The 17721-nt window shown below is 45.8% G+C and overlaps 1 protein-coding gene across 1 annotated transcript in view; it reads left to right on the top strand.

Annotated features, from left to right (window-relative positions):
- Positions 1–14222, top strand: part of PADI4 (peptidyl arginine deiminase, type IV) — a 52034-nt gene extending 37812 nt beyond the window's left edge. Inside the window, exons 11-16 of the mRNA XM_006883691.1 lie at positions 6039–6193; positions 7240–7384; positions 7569–7671; positions 10006–10076; positions 10645–10782; positions 13989–14222. Coding sequence (XP_006883753.1) covers positions 6039–6193; positions 7240–7384; positions 7569–7671; positions 10006–10076; positions 10645–10782; positions 13989–14222 — 846 coding nt within the window. The remainder of the gene's footprint in view (positions 1–6038; positions 6194–7239; positions 7385–7568; positions 7672–10005; positions 10077–10644; positions 10783–13988) is intronic.
- The last annotated feature ends 3499 nt before the right edge of the window (positions 14223–17721 follow it).

The following is a 17721-nucleotide window of genomic DNA, read 5'->3' as shown; positions in this document are numbered from 1 at the left end:
TGGAGGATAGCTGTAAATAGAAGGTTTGCAGTTTTTGCCATGATAGGAAGCAAGCACCAAATTAAAGCAGAATGATGCTGTTAAATTCAGCAGATTAAGTGTAATCCCAACAGCTGAGCCTGAGTTTAGCTCTCTAGTTGTTAAAGTGAGATATCAGCTGGAGTTAAAGATGAATTCGGTTCTCCTTGAGTGATGCACATGGTTATCTGCTGCAAGCCAAAGGTTAAAGGTTCAAGTTCACTCAGAGGTACCTCAGACAAAAGGCCTGGTGATCTACTTCTGAAAATTCAGCCATGGAAAACCTTAAGGAGCGTGGTTCTTCTCTTACCTGTGTGTGAGTGCCCCATGATTTGAATCCACTTAGCAGGGTCTGGGACTGGCACTGGTAGCCCTGGTTCCCTTAGCTGTGGGTGAAGGGCCTGCAAATATGGCAACTACTTCAGAATTTCTGAATTCTAGGTCTTATTTCTCCTGAGGAGAGCCCAAGAGAAAGGGCTGGAGCAGCTGCAGCCAGTCTGTTAGAGGAGACACACTCTTCCCCTTGTGTAGCCTATAGGCTGATGAGGAAACTCAGCCTTCAGTCACAATCAACTCTACCTGGCTTGATTTGTGAAGGATGCTTTTACACCACTCGAGGACTTGAATACTTGGTGAATTAAAAAGACTGGAGGACAATTGAAAGAACAACACTTTTCTAACACAGTGCCTTGAAGTTGTATCCATTAGCATCTGAAAGCTTCCCATACAAATCCACCTTTGAGCAGCTGCTTCTACAGAAAATGGGGGCCACTTCGATCACTTGCAGAAATCCAATCTTGCGGCTTATACAGCTAAGTATCTCTCATGAGAACAGCCTGGATTGGAACTCTGTATTAGTGTATCAATCATTCACTAAACAGTCAATGAGCACACCTGCTCTGAGCTGGTCCCTGGTCTAGGAACCTGGGATACAGCAGTGAAGAAAACAGAGGTTCCTACATTCAGAGGTTGGCATTCTAGCAAAGCGAGGCCAGCAATAAACAATACATACAGCAGATAAATAGATCAGTTGGCATATTATCAGATGCTATCCAGTGTTACAAAAAAGAAAGAACAGAGTAAAATCAAGGGGTTTCACAGTGTTGGCGTAGTATGGAAGGAGGTGGTTAGATTGCAATTTTAAATAGAATGATCAGAGGAGGCTTCATTGAGAAGCTGGCACTGAGAAAAAACTGGAAGAAGGTAAGGGAGTTGTCCATACCAATGTCAAGAGGGTAAATGTTCCAGGGAGATAGAACAGTCTGTGCAAAGGTCCTGGGGCAGTAGTATGACTGTTGTATTAAAGTAGCAGCACAGGGACCAGGAAGTGAAGCAGAGAAGCAAGTGGAGAGTATGTGTGAAGAGGGTATATGTCAGGGAGGTAACAGGGAATGGGGTAAAGGAACAGATCCTATAGGGTTATCACAGATAGTGAGAACTTTGGTTTAGAATCTAAGAAGCAGAAGACCCATTTCAGAGTCTTAGACAGGGAGCTGTGATCTGACCCACAGCATCAAAGGTCCTTCTGCCAATTGAGAAGGTACTGCAGGAGGCAACGGCTGAGTAGGGAAAGTGGGAGAGGCTGAGGAAGTACCAAGAGGAAAGGAAATGGAGAAGCAGACCACCATGCAGGAGGGAGGGGATGAGATGTGGTCAGAGTCTGGATCTATTCTGAAAGCAGAGCCAATAGGATTTCCTGGTAGCCAGTGGGTGATGCAAACCACGTGCTTAACTCTTTTTTTTTATTTTTTTTATTTGTGTGTGTGTGTGTGTGTGTGTGTGTGTGTGTGTGTGTGTGTGTGTGTGTGTGTGTGTGTGTGTGTGTGTGTATACCGTCAAATCGGATCTGACTGGTACAGGAGGAGATGGCTTCTCCTTCTCCAGCAGAGCATTTGGTGGATTCAAACAGCATTTCTCTGGAATTGCAGTGCAGCTTCTTGCCACTAGGTCACCAGAACTCCCCCGTACTTAACTCTTAACAGTAAGGTTGGTGGCTCAAGCCCACACCAACGCATCTCAGATAAAAAAAGGCTTAGTGATCTGCTTCTGAAAAGTCAGCCACAGAAGACCCTCTGCAGCCCAGTTCTACTCTGATGGACGTGGTGTCGCCATGAGTCTAAACCAACTCAACTCCAGTTGTGAGACAAGAAAGGACCCAAAGGTTACATTGACGCTTTTCATTCCTAGCGGCAGGCGCTGTCCCCTTTGACGGGAGGGCTGTGTGAGGGCAGGTTGGCAGGTGAGCAAATGGGAGGGGAGGAGCAGATCAGGAGTTGCTTTGAGGAGGAGAAAGTTTAGAGATATTGGGTCAATATCCAGGTGGGAACACAGGTAAACAGATGGCTCTGTGCCCAGAGTTTGGGGAGAAGTGCAGACTACGAGTGGTCAGCTCACTGATGGTGTTTCAAGCCACAACATTGAGCAATATCCCCCCAAAAACAAGTCAGCATTAGAGGGCCCTCCAGTGTTCTGAGGTCTCTGAGGTCAGAGAGATAACGAAAGGATGGTGACAGGGACAGAAAAGGCTTAGGGTCGAGATAAAAGGTGAACCAGTAGTGGACAGGGTCACAAGACCCAAGTGCAGAAAGGATGTCTGTGGTGTGGGTGTGGTCAGCAATTGGTGGTCAAGATGACGAGACAGAGAATTGCCACTGGATTCCCTGGGTGGTCACTGAAGACCTCAGGGGTAAAAGGTGTAATGGCATGGGGGTTTGGAAGAAATTAGAAATGATGGCTTTTAAATATTTGGAGTCACAAGCCTTTTTTGCGAGTACTCACCTTTCCAGGAAAAATGCAGCCAGGCACACAATTTCAAATTTCTTGCAGGGAATCCAAGGAGCTCAGAGGAATGATCATTGGCTTGTAGAAGGTCAGTTCATCCTACTGTGGCGACTGTGTGGTGCTGGACGCTATTCCACTCTTTTTAAAAAAAAAATACCAGCAGAATCAGAGTAGGTAGGTTTCAGTGCCTGGTAACCTACTTCCAAAAGTCAGCCAATGGAAAAGTCTACTGATGACACAGGAAATGGTACAGCACTGGGAGAGGAGCCCCCTAATCAGACTGTTGCTGTTGTTATGTACTGTTGAATCAGAACCAGCGCACAGCTGACCCTCTGGTGGGTTTTCAGAGGCTGTAGATCGCATGGGGAGAAAACACCCATCTTTCTTCTGTAGAGCAGCTGGTAGATTCAAACCACATGCCTTTGGGTTGGCCACACCATTCCTTACCACGAAGCCACCAGAGCTCATGTGCAAGTGAGAACTTTCTTAATCAAAAGGCGTTCAGAACACACAGTGCCTCAATGATGAACTCAAACATGCCAATGACCGTATCCATGGCACAGGGCAGGGCGGTGTTTCCTTCTGTTGTTCATGAGGTCACCATGCGTTAGAGCTGACACGGCACCTAGCGACAGAGAGGAGACACTGCATCCTTCTCGAGGGATGTGATGGGCTGAATAATGACCCCCTCAAATTTGACCAAGTCCTAACCCCTAAAGACCATGAAGGTTACCTTTTGTGGCCAAAAGGATGTTGCAGGTCTGATTAGATTGTTGTCACGTTGGCTCTATCTCATCGCAGGCCCATAAACACAGATAGAAACCCTGCCCTATCCTGCCCCCTCCCCACAATCTCCACCATCCTCAAGCCCATCGGTGGTGTCACTGTGTCAATCCATCTTGGAGAGGGTCTTCCTGTTTCTTGCTGACCCTCAAGAAGCTGTGATTCAATCCCAAAGGCACACGGTTCAAGGCCCCCAGCTGCTCCATAGGAGGAGGATGGGCAATCTCCTCCTGTGTGATTAATTGCCTTTGAAAACCCGCGGGAGGGTCAGTTATGGGTCAGCTCTGACAACAACCTCTACCTTTCCCAGCATGATATCTTCTTCCAAGGCCTGACCCCTCCTGACAACATGCCCAAAGTCTATGAGAGGAAGTTTCCCCATCCTGGCCACCAAGGAACACGCGGGTTTCACTTCCTCCAAGACAGTCTTATTTGGGGTTTTTTGTCAGTCTGTGGACATTCCGGATTCTCCTCCAACACCACAACTCAAAGACATCTATCCTTCTTTGGTCTTCCTTGTTCACTGTCCAGTGATTAAATGAAAGGCCTTGCAGTGGGGGATTATCCAACATTATCTAGGTGGGCCCAGTGGAATCTTAAGCCTGCAACGAGAGGGAGGCAGGAGGGAGAAGACGATGTGATGAATGGAGGCGATGAATGGGCTCTTTGAAACAGGATCTTGAGCCAACGTAGTCTTAGAAGTTACCAAGGAGTCTCGTTTCTGGGTGGTAAGAACAGTTCATATACTGGGCTGCTGCCCAAAAGGCTGGATGCACTTTGGAGAAACAGAAGCAGCTTAGGAAAAAAAATATTTAAAACAGCCACTGAAAAATTTAACAAGACAGCAAGTAAAAACAAAAAAAAAGACAGCAAGCAATAAATGTTGGTGAGGATGTGACGAGATAGGAACTCTTATACATTGTTGACAGGATTGTACAATGGTGCAACCACTCTGGAAGGCAGTTTGGCCCTTTCTTAAAAAGCTGAACATAGAAATTCCATATGATCCAGCTATTCCACTGATTGGAATATACCTCGAGAAAACGAGAACTGAGGCACAAACGGAAACTTGTTCATAGCAGCGTTACTGACCATCGCAAGAACCTAGAAACAGCCCAGATGTCCAACTACAGTTGAATGGATTAAGAAGGTGTGGTACATTCACACATTGGAATACTATGCAGCACGCAGGAGCAATGGTTTTGTAAATTACTACCTGACTTGGGAGGGACTGGAGAACATTATGCTTAGTGAACTTAGTCTCATAAGGTCAAATAGTGTAAAAACCATTATTGTAAAATAACTATGAGGGTCTAAGAGGGGGAGATGGAAGTAGAGGGGTGAGGATGGACAGGGAGGGGTTAAATCATAGGGTTTCACAATTTGATGGATGGGGGTGTGAAGGAAATGGGAAAGGTCCAGTGTGAAAAACAAGGTATTTGAACTTTGTAAATAAATCAGTATTAAATTTAAAAAAGAAAAAACGAGCCACTGAGAACCCTATGATGTACAGCTCTACTCTGACACACAGCATGTCTACCATCAAGTACAGCTGATATAACACCCAGTACTGGTATTGGTAGAGCCCCTGGAAGGAACCAGCCAGGCTGGTACTCAATCCCACTGAGACTGATTTTGAACTTCTGAGGCCCACTTCTGTGAGAGAATGCATCAGTGTAATTTGTTCTAACAGCCTGAGATACTCACCCAGGGAGTGAGAGACGTGTAAGACCTGTACGGAGATATCACAGCCATCCTGTGACACTTGTGACAGTCAGACACAGCCTGATGTGGCCAGGAGACCTTGCTACAATGAAAACTCAATTCCTGGCCATACCACTACTTTTACTAAGCTTAGTTCCTTCATTCCTATGACAACCATAAATGGCATTTTGTATTTGTTATTAAGCCGAGTGTATAAAGTGAGGCAGTGGTAGTTCAGTGGTGGAATTCTCGCCTTCCAGGCAGGAGACCTGGGTTTGAATCCTGACTAATACACCCTGGACACAGCCACCACTTTTGTCAGTGGAGGCTTTCCTTTTGCTATGAAGCTGACTAGGTTTTCGCAGAGCTTTCAGATTAAGAAACTAAGAAGAAAGATCTGGCAATCTGCTTCCAAAAATCAACCAATGAAAACCTGAAGAAGCACGATAGCCTGCAAGCGTTGTGGGAGTGATGTAGGACCAGGCAGCAGTTTCTGCACTGGGTTTCGGGTCACCCTGAGTCAGCGGCTGCCTGTAAGACAGAAACAAGGTATTGAGGCAGCTTGCATGCAGCTCTCCTCAGCAGTTCACCTTGCGATGCACTATTATGCTGAAGGTTACACGAGGCGCTGACCACTAGTGGTTACTGGATTCCCTCCTCCAGCCAGGTCAATCTTCCAAGCTTGGACCTCACCCTCTCTTCACCCAGAAACTCCATTCTCTAACATTTGCTGCATACTTCCTTCATTTCAGGGTCCAGATTTTGGCTACGTGACTCGAGGGTCCAAAGCAAACCTGATCACCGGCCTCGACTCCTTTGGGAACCTGGAAGTGAGCCCCCCAGTCACTGTCGGGGAGAAGGAATACCCACTCGGCAGGATTCTCATTGGGAGCAGCAGTTACCCCAGGTGAAGAGGCAGGGGTTAGGGGTCAGACCTCTGGGGGGTTCCATGAAAAAGCAAAAGCCAGAGGCAGAAGCCTCTAATATCTATCTGTCCTAAACCCAAAAGGATACAATAAACTTGAGAGAATGCAGGAACGGGGGCATGGACTCTGAGGCCCTAGATTCAGGTTCAAATCCCAACTCCACCACATAAATTCATATTTTCACTTGGTGAATGTTTACTGAGCACTTGCTATATACCAGGCGTCATGCTAGGAGCTAAAATTGCATTTATGAATATGATAAACAAGTCCCTTCCACTATTCTAGTGAGCTAGGCAGATAATAGAAAAGCAAACAAATAAAATGTTCTCTAATGGTGAAGAAACAAATCCAAGGCTGAGCAGGAATGAGAACGAAGTGAGTCAGGGCCTTTCTGGGAAGGTGGTTTTAAAGTAAGCCCTGATGACAAGAAGGCCCTGGTCATGCAGAGATATGAGACAAAATTCCAGGCAGATAAAAGAGACATGTAAAGGCCTTGAGGCAGGGAAAACTTGTCATGTTCAACAAGGCAAGACTGGCTAGAATAGACTGGGCCAGAGGAAGAGAGCTAGCCAGGGACTAGATCATGTAAATCGGAGCAAGGAGATGCCTAAGACTCAGAGACGTGAAGGACCACCCCCAAGGCCATACAGCTAGGAGGGGACCAGGAATTCAGGTCAGACTGGCACCACCCCCAACGTGTCTCCACACCACCAGCATCCGACTGTGTCTACAGGCTGTGCTTTTTCACACGAGGCTCTGAACCCATGTACCCTAAACACTCTATGCCTCAGTTTCCCCTATAAAACTAAGCTAACAATTTCTAGATTCCACAAATTCTTAGTGGAATAATAAAGATGAAGAGGCCTCCTAGCCTCCTGAGTCTCTTCCCAGCTCCAGGAGGTCCTGACTTCTTGGCCTAGTCCCCAGTCCCTGGTAGACTTTCCGGCTGGTCCTTCTCCCTGTCCTACCCTCGACCCCATGCGCATGCGTGCTCACACACACACACCCTTCAACCCTGTGTCGGCAGTCAGGACAGTCGGGAGATGCACCAGGCCCTGCAGGACTTCCTCGTCGCCCAGCAGGTGCAGGCCCCTGTGAAGCTCTACTCTGATTGGCTGGATGTGGGCCATGTGGACGAGTTCCTGAGCTTCGTGCCAGCGAAGGATGGGAAGGTGTGATCTGGAGGCCTGCTGGAGGAGGTGTCATGCCTCCTTCCTGGGTTTTCTTCTGCTTCCATCGTCTCTGGGGAAGGAGGGTGGAGGAGGCAGTCAATCTGGGGTCAAATCCTCACTCTCCATCCCCTCAGCAAAGCCGTGAGCAATATTGACTTCTGACCTCGGTGTTTCCCACCTCCAGGGTTTCCGGTTGCTCTTGGCCAGCCCCAGGGCCTGCTACAAACTGTTCCAGGAGCTGGAGAAGGAGGGCCATGGGGACGCACTGCTGTTTGAAGGGGTCAAGAGTAAGTGAGCATGCCTGTTCCTCCCATCTGGGAATTTTTCTCTGCTTGTCCATATTCACCCTGCTTGCCGGTGTTCACCTACTGCCAAAAGGAATCGCCCAGGCAAGAGTTTCCGAGCACCTGCTTCAGGTCAGGTGTTGTGCTAAGTGCCCAGGATACTGCATAAGTAGACAAAAAGGTTTCCAGCAAAGAGCTACCAAACAGGGCCTTGGAAGGCATCAGGGGACACCTGGAGGTGAAGACCAAGCAGGAACGTGAGGGATGAGTAGGAGTTGTCCAGACTAAAGGGGTAGTGGCGGGTGAGGGGAAGGGAAATGTGGCAGAGGGAACAGCAAATGCAAAGACTCAGAGGTAAGACAAAACAAGATGTATTTGAAGACCTGCAAGAAATTCAGACTTTCAGATACTAGTAACATAGTATGTATGATATGAAGGAGCCCAAGTGGCATAGTGTGTAATATATCAGAGTGGCGTCCACTTTCTAAACAACAAGCCAGAAACTCTACAAACTTTGATAAATGTCAATAGTTGTAGAGGGGCTTCAGGCCTTTTGTTCATAGGGTCACTATGAGTCTTGCTCTATGCGAAGTCAATCAACAACCACCAAAATATTAGCTGCTCCTCAGGGGAAAGAAGAACCATCTTCTCCCATAAAATGTGGAAAACCAATGGAGGATCGTGATAAATCGGAAGCAACTTGGGTAAATAGGATAACAAAATTTCTTTACTGAAATGTTTCTCACTTAAGTTTAGAGAATGGGTTGGGTCAGAGGTTGACAAACCTGAATGTTTTGGGCTAATATCTATAGTAGTGTGTCATGTGGCATCCAGTGTCTGCCATGCCTCCCCACCCTCCTCTGTAAAGGGAGCCTTTTTAGAAATCAGAGAATCTCATGGAGAAAGAACATTTTTTAAAATTCTTACTTTTTCCTTTTTTTATTATTAATGATTTTTAAAGCAACATAAATATTTTTACAGCATATTCTTTCCACTTAATTTTCCCCCATTCATTCATTGTTGCATATTTTCCTCCCTGCCCACCCCTCCCCTGTTAGTTTTTTTTCTTTGAAAAGAAAAAAAAAATTCTTTCATTGTGATACAATTCCCTCCCAAGTCCACAGTCCACTTTACTATGTATTTCTTTTTCTGTAATCTTGTCATGAAAATATTACCTAATCCTATATTCCTTTTAAACAGTTCTCTCCCTCATCTGTTTCAATGCAGTATACATCATTTATCCCCTCTTTTCTTAGGTTCCCCCAACTCCGATGTCAGACCTGCTTTACAGCAGTGGCACTATGAAGTATTTGTCCTTTCGTGACTGAGATATTTCACTCAGCATAATGTCCTCCAGGGTCACCCATTTTGTATAATACTTCATGAGTTCTTTGTTTTTCAATGCAGCATATTATTTCATTGTGTGAATATACCACAGCTTCTCTATCCATTTGTTTGTTGATGGGCAGTTGAATTTTTTCAACAGTGACAAAGAGAATACAGAACTGGAGCTAAGAAAAACAATACCCTTCACAATAGCTAATCACAAGATTAAATACTTGGGAGTAAATGTAACCAGAAGCACAAAAGATCTATTCAAAGAAAATTACAAAACATTACTACAAGAAACAAAAAGAGACCTGGAGAAATGGAAGAATATTCCTTGCTCATGGATAAGAAGATTCAATAATGTGAAAATGACAATACTACCAAAGGTCATTTACACGTTCAATGAAATCCCGATACAAATACCAATTCCATTCTTGGACAAGATGGAAAAGGCAATCTCCAATTTCATTTGTAATGGAAAGAGGCCCAAATAAACAAAGCACTCCTCAAAAAGAGAAATGAAGTAGGAGGCATCTCACTCCCTGATCTCAAATCCTACTACAGTGCCATGACAGCGTGATACTGATACAATGACAGACATTTAGATCAATGGAACAGAATTGAGAATCCAGACATCAGCCCATCTACATATGGTCAACGGATTTTGACAAGGAGATGAAATCAGTTAAGTGGGGAAACTACAACTGTTTTAACAAATGATTCTGGCAAAATTAGAAAACTATCTGTAAAAAATTCAAGCAAGATCCACACCTCACTCCATACATAAAAACCAACTCAAAGTGGATCGAGAGAGAAAATTGTAATAAGAAATGACACCAGTAAAGTGTTTTAACAAAAGCTTTGCCTCCCAGATGCTCATAAAATACATGCTAGGAATTACTGTCCTATTTTACAGCTGGAGAAACTGAGTCCTCACAGCAGCTACTGAGAAAAGAGAAATATACCCCTGAATTCACTTACATTTATTTTTCTTTTTCTCCATAGCAGGAAAAAACCAGCAGAAAGTGGAAAACATTCTATCAAACAAGAAATTGAGAGAGCACAATTCATATGTGGAGGTACAAGCCTGAGACCCCAGGAGGTGCTGCCCCTAACTCTGCTACCTTCTCTGTAGTTCGGGACACAAGACAAGGGCCTTCTATGGGCTGCGGGTCAGCTCAGTGATGAGCTGCTCTAAGGGACTAGGGTGACATCCTTTAAGATTTGGGTGGATGAAAGAAGGAGAGCCTTCAGTCACCTGAGGAACAGGGCACTGTACCAGAAAAGAAAAGTCAATGAAACTAGAGTCTGTGAAAGACTGAGGTGAAACCCTCAGAGAGACGGGGACAGTGTGAGAGGCCAAGTGATAACAGTGTTCAGAAAGATGGATGCCCACAGAAAGAGAGAGGAAGATGGGGACCCACAGAAACAGAGGGAAAGATGGGGACCCACAGAAGCAGAGGGAGGGGCAGAGAGAGATGGGAGAAAGCCAGAGCAAGGAAGAGGTGGGAGAGGAGGCCACACAGGCCAAGGGCCCCAGGCCAGGGAGCCATCATCAGAGAAGCTGTAGGCACTGCCCTTCTGACCCCATCCCCTGGTCCTTCCCTACTGAATGCCCTCTGTTCTCCTTTCTCCCTCCCTGTCCAGCGCTGTATCAACTGGAACCGAGAGGTGCTGAAGCGGGAGCTAGGCCTGGAGGAGTGTGACATCATCGACATCCCCCAGCTCTATAAGCTGAGAGGCAACCAAGCGACCGCCAAGGCTGACGCCTTTTTCCCAAATATGGTGAGGAGGGGGACAGCCAAGAGGCCAGCAGGGTTCCCAGCCTGCCCAGGAAATCTGGATCCTTCTCCTCACCTCCCAGGGATTTCCATAACCCTTTGCAGTTTACAAGGAGCCTCTGAGTTGTGCTATTGGTTAATGCGCTCAGCTGCTAAGGCTGGAAGTTCAAGTCCACCAAGAAGTGCCTTGGAAGAAAGGCTTGGTGGTCAACTTCCAAAAGATCACAACCATGAAAACCCGATGGGCCCCAGTTCAGTTCAGACACACATGGGGAGGCCAGGAGTTCACATCATCTCACAGCAACTGGTTTGGGCTGGTTTTCCAATTTATAAAGTACCTTCTAGTAGGAGAGCTTTGGTGGTCTAGTGGGTAAGGAGTTATGCTGGCAACTCAAAGGCAGGCGGTTCAAATCTACCAGCTGCCCAACAGGAGAAAGATAAGCAGTCTCCTCCCATGTGATTTACAGATCAGAAAACCTGCTGAAAGGGAAGCTGTGAGTCAAGTTCTACTCGGTGACAGTAAGTTGAGAGGATCACCTCCACTTTGTGCAGGAGGTCCAGCAAAGGGTGGGTTCCTGCATAAACACACACAGCTGACTAGAGGTGGAGCTCAGATTCAGAACCTGGAGTCTGGCTGCAGAACCTGTGCTCTGACCACCTTGCTGCACTGCCTCCTGTCAGCTGCCCTGCCAAGGGACTCACAGGGGCTCAAGCAAGATGCTTACAGGCTCCACGGAGCCCCATGAAGAAAATGAACAAAGAGGCTCTGCTTCAGGGAGTGTGAACTGAACATCCCTCTAAAAAGGTGGCACTGCCTTGATGGATGGGACCTTGTTCACAAGGGGGATCGAGGGTGAGCCTGCCTTTGTCAAGAGCTGTTCACAATGACCCGCAAGAACCATCTGGAAGTCATCAACTGCCTTTTACCACCCCTTTGCCCTGTGGAAGACACGAGGCAGCTGCTCTGCAGGAGAAAGATGAGCAGTCTCCTCTCGTGCCTTTTACTGCCTCTAAAAACCTGCTGGAGGGCCAGCTACGAATCAGTTCAGACTAGACGGTACACAACAACTACCCTATGCTGCCCTTTCTCCAAAGAATGCCCATGGGCTTTGTAGAACTTCACCTACCTCCTCTCATGCAAAGAGTTTAGGGAAGAGGCAGCAGTTCCCTGGCACAGTGGTTTTTAAACTAAGTTCCCAGGAACCCCGGGTTCTAAGACTGAGTTGTAGATCCAATAGCATTGCTGTCCTGCCTTCTGCATTGATGTGCTGTGAAAGATTTTGTTTTGAGGAAAGATTGTATACAGATTCCAGGCCCAAGACCACTGCTGCCGAGTCACTCTCAACTCTGCAGCCCTGCAGGACAGAACAGCACGCCCAAACACAGTTGGACACTGTCTTATAACAATACAGTTTTATGGAGGCGGACAGCCATGTCTTTTTCCCGAGGAATGGCAGGTGGGGCACAATTGCCAACATTCCCATTAGCAACTGGGAGATTTAACCAGTGCTCTACCAGGGCCTTGGAAACATTGCAGGAGAAGTTCTACTCTGTCCAGTAGGGTCACCAAGAGTCAGAATCTGCTTGACAACATTGTATTTAGGGTTTGGCTGACAAGCAAGAGGTGCTGCTGCTCCCCCCCAGCTCCCTGAACAAAATTCTCTGGCCCCAAGCATCTTGTCTTCCTCCTCTCAGGGTTAACCAGCCAGTCTTCACGGCTCAGGATTAGCAAATGACAGGAAGCAGGAGAGAAGGGAGGTGCGGAGTCTCAAAGTGGGAGTGGAACCAGAGGAGCACTGTCCCGTAGGATTTCTGAGGCTGCAAATCTTTACAGGAGTAGACAGCTTCATCTTTCTCCCACAGAACAATGGTTGTTGTTTTGTGTCATGAAGTCAGAACTGACTCATAGCTGACCATGCACTGGGTTTTCAGAGACTGCATATCACATGGGAGGCGAGTCCCATCTTTCTCCTGTGGAGCAGCTGGTGGGTTTGAACCATATGCCTTTGTGTTGGCAGCGCAGTTCCTTACCACTAGGCCACCAGAGCTAGGTGGCATCAGGTCAGAAATGACTTATAAAAGGACCTCCAGCAGGTTTTCAGAGGCTGTAAATCTCATGAGAGGAGATTTCCCAGTTATCTCCCAAGAAGTGGCTGGTAGATTTGAACCACATGCCTTGAGGTGAGCAGTACAATTACTTGCCACTGGACCATCAGAACTCAGAGACAAGCTAGTGTATTCAAGCCACTGAATGCTTTAACCTCATCAGTGCCCTAAGCATCTACTATGTGCTGAGTGTGGGAGTAGGGGCAGTTTCATGGTAGAATCCTAGCCTTCCAGGTTCAAGTTCCAGTCCATAGACTTCATCCACAGCCACCACCCATCTGGCAGTGGAGGCCTGCGTTTTGCTATATTAATGAACGTCTGTTCATTAATATAGCACCTCATGGTGCTTCTGGACTAAGAGAAGGAAGAAAGGCCTGGTAATTTTCTTCTGAAAATCAGTCAGTGAAAAGCCTACCACTCACAACAATATGATCTTGTTGTGTGTGTGTTAGCTGATGACATGTGCTGGACACATTTTGCATCTAAGATTTTACCTAATTGGCATAGCAATGGAAATGTTTTAGGGCCCAGTACTCTGATGAGGCTCAGAGAGGTGAAGTGATAGGCCCAAGGTCACAGGGCTATTGAGTGATAGAGCTGAGATTAAAATCCCTGTTGACTTTCACCGAAAATCTTTGACCTCCTCTTTTACCAGGCCACTTCCCAATACAATGGAGGGAGTAGTGTGTTTATATAATGTATTTAAAGTGCTGTAACAGAGGTAGGCACTTACTCACCCATTTAACAGATATTTATTAAGTGCCCCAGATGTGTCAGGCATCTGTGCTGGGAGCAACAGGAACTCAGAAGAGCAGTGATTAATTGCCAGAGACTGAGGGCAGCTTCACAGAGGAGGTGGCCTTTGAACTGAGTGTTGAATAATTAAAAAAAAAAAAATCTGGCTGCAGAGTAGAGAGTACAACACTATGAGCCTGGGCCCTGGAGTTTAACAAACTTGGGCATAAGTCTGACACTAGCTAGATGGTATTACTCACTTTACCTAGACTTCCTCATCTTTATAATGGATTATTTTTTCTGAAGGTTAGAGGAGGGAAGGACCCTCAGGTAGCAGTGCCTTTGACCTGGAATTCCACGTCTTTGCAGGTGAACATGCTGGTGCTGGGCAAGTACCTGGGCATCCCCAAGCCCTTCGGACCCATCATCAATGGCCGCTGCTGCCTGGAGGAGAAGGTGCGGTCCCTGCTGGAGCCGCTGGGCCTGCACTGCACCTTCATTGACGACTTCACCCCGTACCACATGCTGCACGGCGAGGTGCACTGTGGCACCAACGTGCGCCGGCAGCCCTTCTCCTTCAAGTGGTGGAACATGGTGCTCTGAGCCCGGCCCTCCCGGCATCCTCTCCTCCATGAGCCTCCTGGCTGAGGTTTCTGGTCCCCTATGACTCACAGTGGTATCAAATGCCCCTACGGGCCTTTTGGCTGCCCAGGGGTAGACAGGCCTCCCCACAGTGGCTTGTTTCCTTCTCCTGTACCCCTGACCCCTCCAAAGATGCCAAGATGGTCCTTTAAGAAGTTTTTTAAATCTTTTTGTAAATGAGGGAAACATGCCATTCCTGTCATCTACTCATCATTAACTAACATTTCAAACTTTGACGCTCTCTGAGGATGTGTGTAAGGCCAGCAGTCCTGTATATGTTGCTCCTAGGCATAGAATCAGTTGTTGGTGAGTCGGTTCTGATTCATGGCAAGCTCATGTGTACCCGTAGGTTTTCAATGACTGCTTTTCTTGGAAGCACATCTCCAGGCCTTCCTTCTGAGGTGGCTGCAGCCGAGGATCTTGACTGTTTGCACCACCCAAGGACTCCTGTAGGCATATGTCTGGTCTAGAAAATCTTGTTTGACCTGAGCCCAGTAGGTTCTAAGCTTCTCACAGGTCCTTTCAAGAGGAGGGGGAAAGTGAGAGCCAAAGGGCCAGCTGAGCCCCAACCGAGGGGTAGGAACATCTCTCCATTCCACTCTACATTGCCTATCAGCCCCCAAATGCTCATCCAGGGGCAATATTCTAGGGTATATGACATTCTTGCTTATTCCTTTTAATGTATGTGTGTAAAACATACTTCTCTGTATGTATATTTTATAATAAAAAACAAATTACAAGTATGCAAAGGCATGAAGAGTATACTGGTTAATCATTTGACCATTAACTGAAAGGTTGATGGTTCAAACTCACCCAGAGGTGCCTAGAAAGAAAGACCTGATTATCGGCTTCCAAAAGGCCTTGTGAACTATTGTTTCTTTCTTTCAAACCATGGTATTGGAGCTCAGCTCTACTTTGCAACGTGAGTTGTAAATAACTACAGCAGTGGAGTTTTTTTATAGGTTGCAAACTCATGCCATAGAAACGGGGAGCCCTGCTGGCACAAGGATTAAGAACATAAGGAAAAAGTCAACAGTTCAAAACCATCAGTTGTTCCAGTGACCCACTCTGGTAAAAATTAAAACCAACCCATTAACAAATGAATGGATAGAAAAACTATGGAACATTCACACAATGGAATATTATACAGCATTGAAAAATAATGAACTCACAAAGCATTACACAACATGGGTAAGCCTGGAGGACATCATACTGAGTGAAATATCTCAGTCGCAAAAGGACAAACACTGTATAGCAATATGAATGAAGAATAGTGTGAAACATTATGTATACAAACTTTGTGAGGAAACCCAATTTTAAATATACATATTATCTATAATATATATACTTTAAAATCTAAAAAATAAATAAGACAGACATAAGGATGTTGAGGAGAGAATGGGAAAGTGTGGATAGATAATGAACATTGCATTAGAACAAATGAAGGGAAGAACTGACTAAAAGGAATATATGATTAGGCATTATATGTATGACAACAATCTGGAGTAAGGAGCACATTGTGGGGTGAGCTGAGAGAAAGGAAGAGGAGGAAGTGGAAAGAAAATGTGCAATTATAAAAAACTGATAAATATTTTTTAAAATTATAACCAAGGAAACAATACAGGACAATTGGACTCTGTCACATGGACTTAAAATGTGTCAGAATTGACTCAAAGACACACACACAACAATGAAAGAAGAGGGCCAGATGCACAGAGTTATATATGCCAAGATGACTACTCTGTAGAACCCAAAATCCACAAAAGTCTGAAAGGAAATTATGAGACTTCTAACCGGAACCCTTATCTCCATTTAGCTGTTGGGCTGCTAACCAGAAGTTGAGAATTCTAACCCACCAGCCTCTGCCAGTCAAAAAGATGGGCAGTCTCCTCCCATTAAAATTCACAGCCTCAGAAACCTGATGGAGGTCACCATGAGTCAGCATCAGAAGTCAGTTTGGTTATCTCCATTTAAACTGCTGAGGAAAGGCAACAGGTAAGTAATGCAAGAATCCAAGAGGATCATGAAACATCGTGACTTGATGGTTCCATGGCTTAGAGCAGTGTGGATGCCCTGAAATCGGCCACTTCTCTGCAGCCCTCTCCTCCCATTTCCATCCCACTAGCACGAAGCAGGACTGGAAAAGGTTCGGCATTCACAGGCTTGCTCCTAGTCATACTCAAAATTTTAACTACAATAAGAACGAAGCTGCCTCAAAGAAGACCAGGGTTGCTGGTTCACGGTGACATTCCCTGGAACTGGGCACACACACAGCAGCTAGCCAAGACTGGGTTTTATGAAACGGGATGTCAAATAAATTAATCCAAACTTTGATAGGGAGAAGCTTTGCCCAGAAAGCTTTGTTACTGCATGTCGCTGTCGATTTGCCAGAGGGGAGCAGCAACACCCTGATGGGGGTAAGTATGATAGAGACACACCACACCAGGAGTGCTTCAGAGAGCTGACTCAACTTTATTGGGGGTTACAGTGCATTTATATACAGGCATGTAAACAGGAAGACAAGATGGGGTAGATTTGTAGATGTGGAGTATGTGGATTGGACAGCAGAACCTCAGCCCAGTGCAGACCACTCCCAGCTCAACAGATGCAGCAGCCATCTTCCCAGGTGGCGAATTTTCTCAAGCCAGTACAGCCAAACACAGGAGAGCTTTCTCTATCCCATATTAAGGGCTGATGGGTCAGATAGGCTTGCACTTATCCGGAGCCAGGTGATCTGCCCTGGCCGGGGCCACCCCTCCTCCCCAACATTCCCCAACAACTTCAGTGACAATAGTTGGGGGGGGAGTCGTACTTTAATAGGAAGGGGTGTACTGTAATGGGAAGACCACTTTGACATAAGATCAGCAAGTGCCCCAAGAGAGGAAAAGTTTTTCTTTGAAATTGAGAGTAAAATTGTTGATAGATGCCATTGAGTCAACTATGACTTATAAAGAACAAACAAACAAACAAAATCCTATACTAATCCTGCCTCATTTACATAAGACAACCCATTCCAAAATGAAATTCTAACATGGGCATAGAAGTTAGCATTTACAACAAATTTTTGGAAGACACAGTTCAATCCATAAGAGAAGTGAAGGAGTATGATATGAGGACTCTACCCTCCAGTGGTTCAGGGGAAATATGTGTATGTGTAATAAATATATTATGTATAAGAGGAATGAGAGGAAAATGACAAAATATTCATTATCGGTAATTTGGTTTAAAGGTTAAAAAGGAGTTCTTTGCATTCTTTCAACTTTTCTGTAAGTTTGGAATTATTTCAAATGAAAAAAGATATTGTTGTTGTTGTTATGTGCCGTCAAGTCGTTTGCAACTCATAGCGACGCTATGCATAACAGCCCTAAATCCTGCTCTATCCTGCGCCAACCGCACTGCCTCTGACACACCCATCCCGATTACCCCAGTCACCGAATCAATCCATCTCATAGAGGGTCTT

Source organism: Elephantulus edwardii, unplaced genomic scaffold (genome assembly GCF_000299155.1).
Source record: "Elephantulus edwardii isolate Elephantulus edwardi_28Jun2011 unplaced genomic scaffold, EleEdw1.0 scaffold00028, whole genome shotgun sequence".
NCBI lineage: Eukaryota > Metazoa > Chordata > Mammalia > Macroscelidea > Macroscelididae > Elephantulus > Elephantulus edwardii.
The sequence above is the reverse complement of the archived record's forward strand: the minus strand, read 5'-3'. Positions and strand labels throughout refer to the sequence as shown.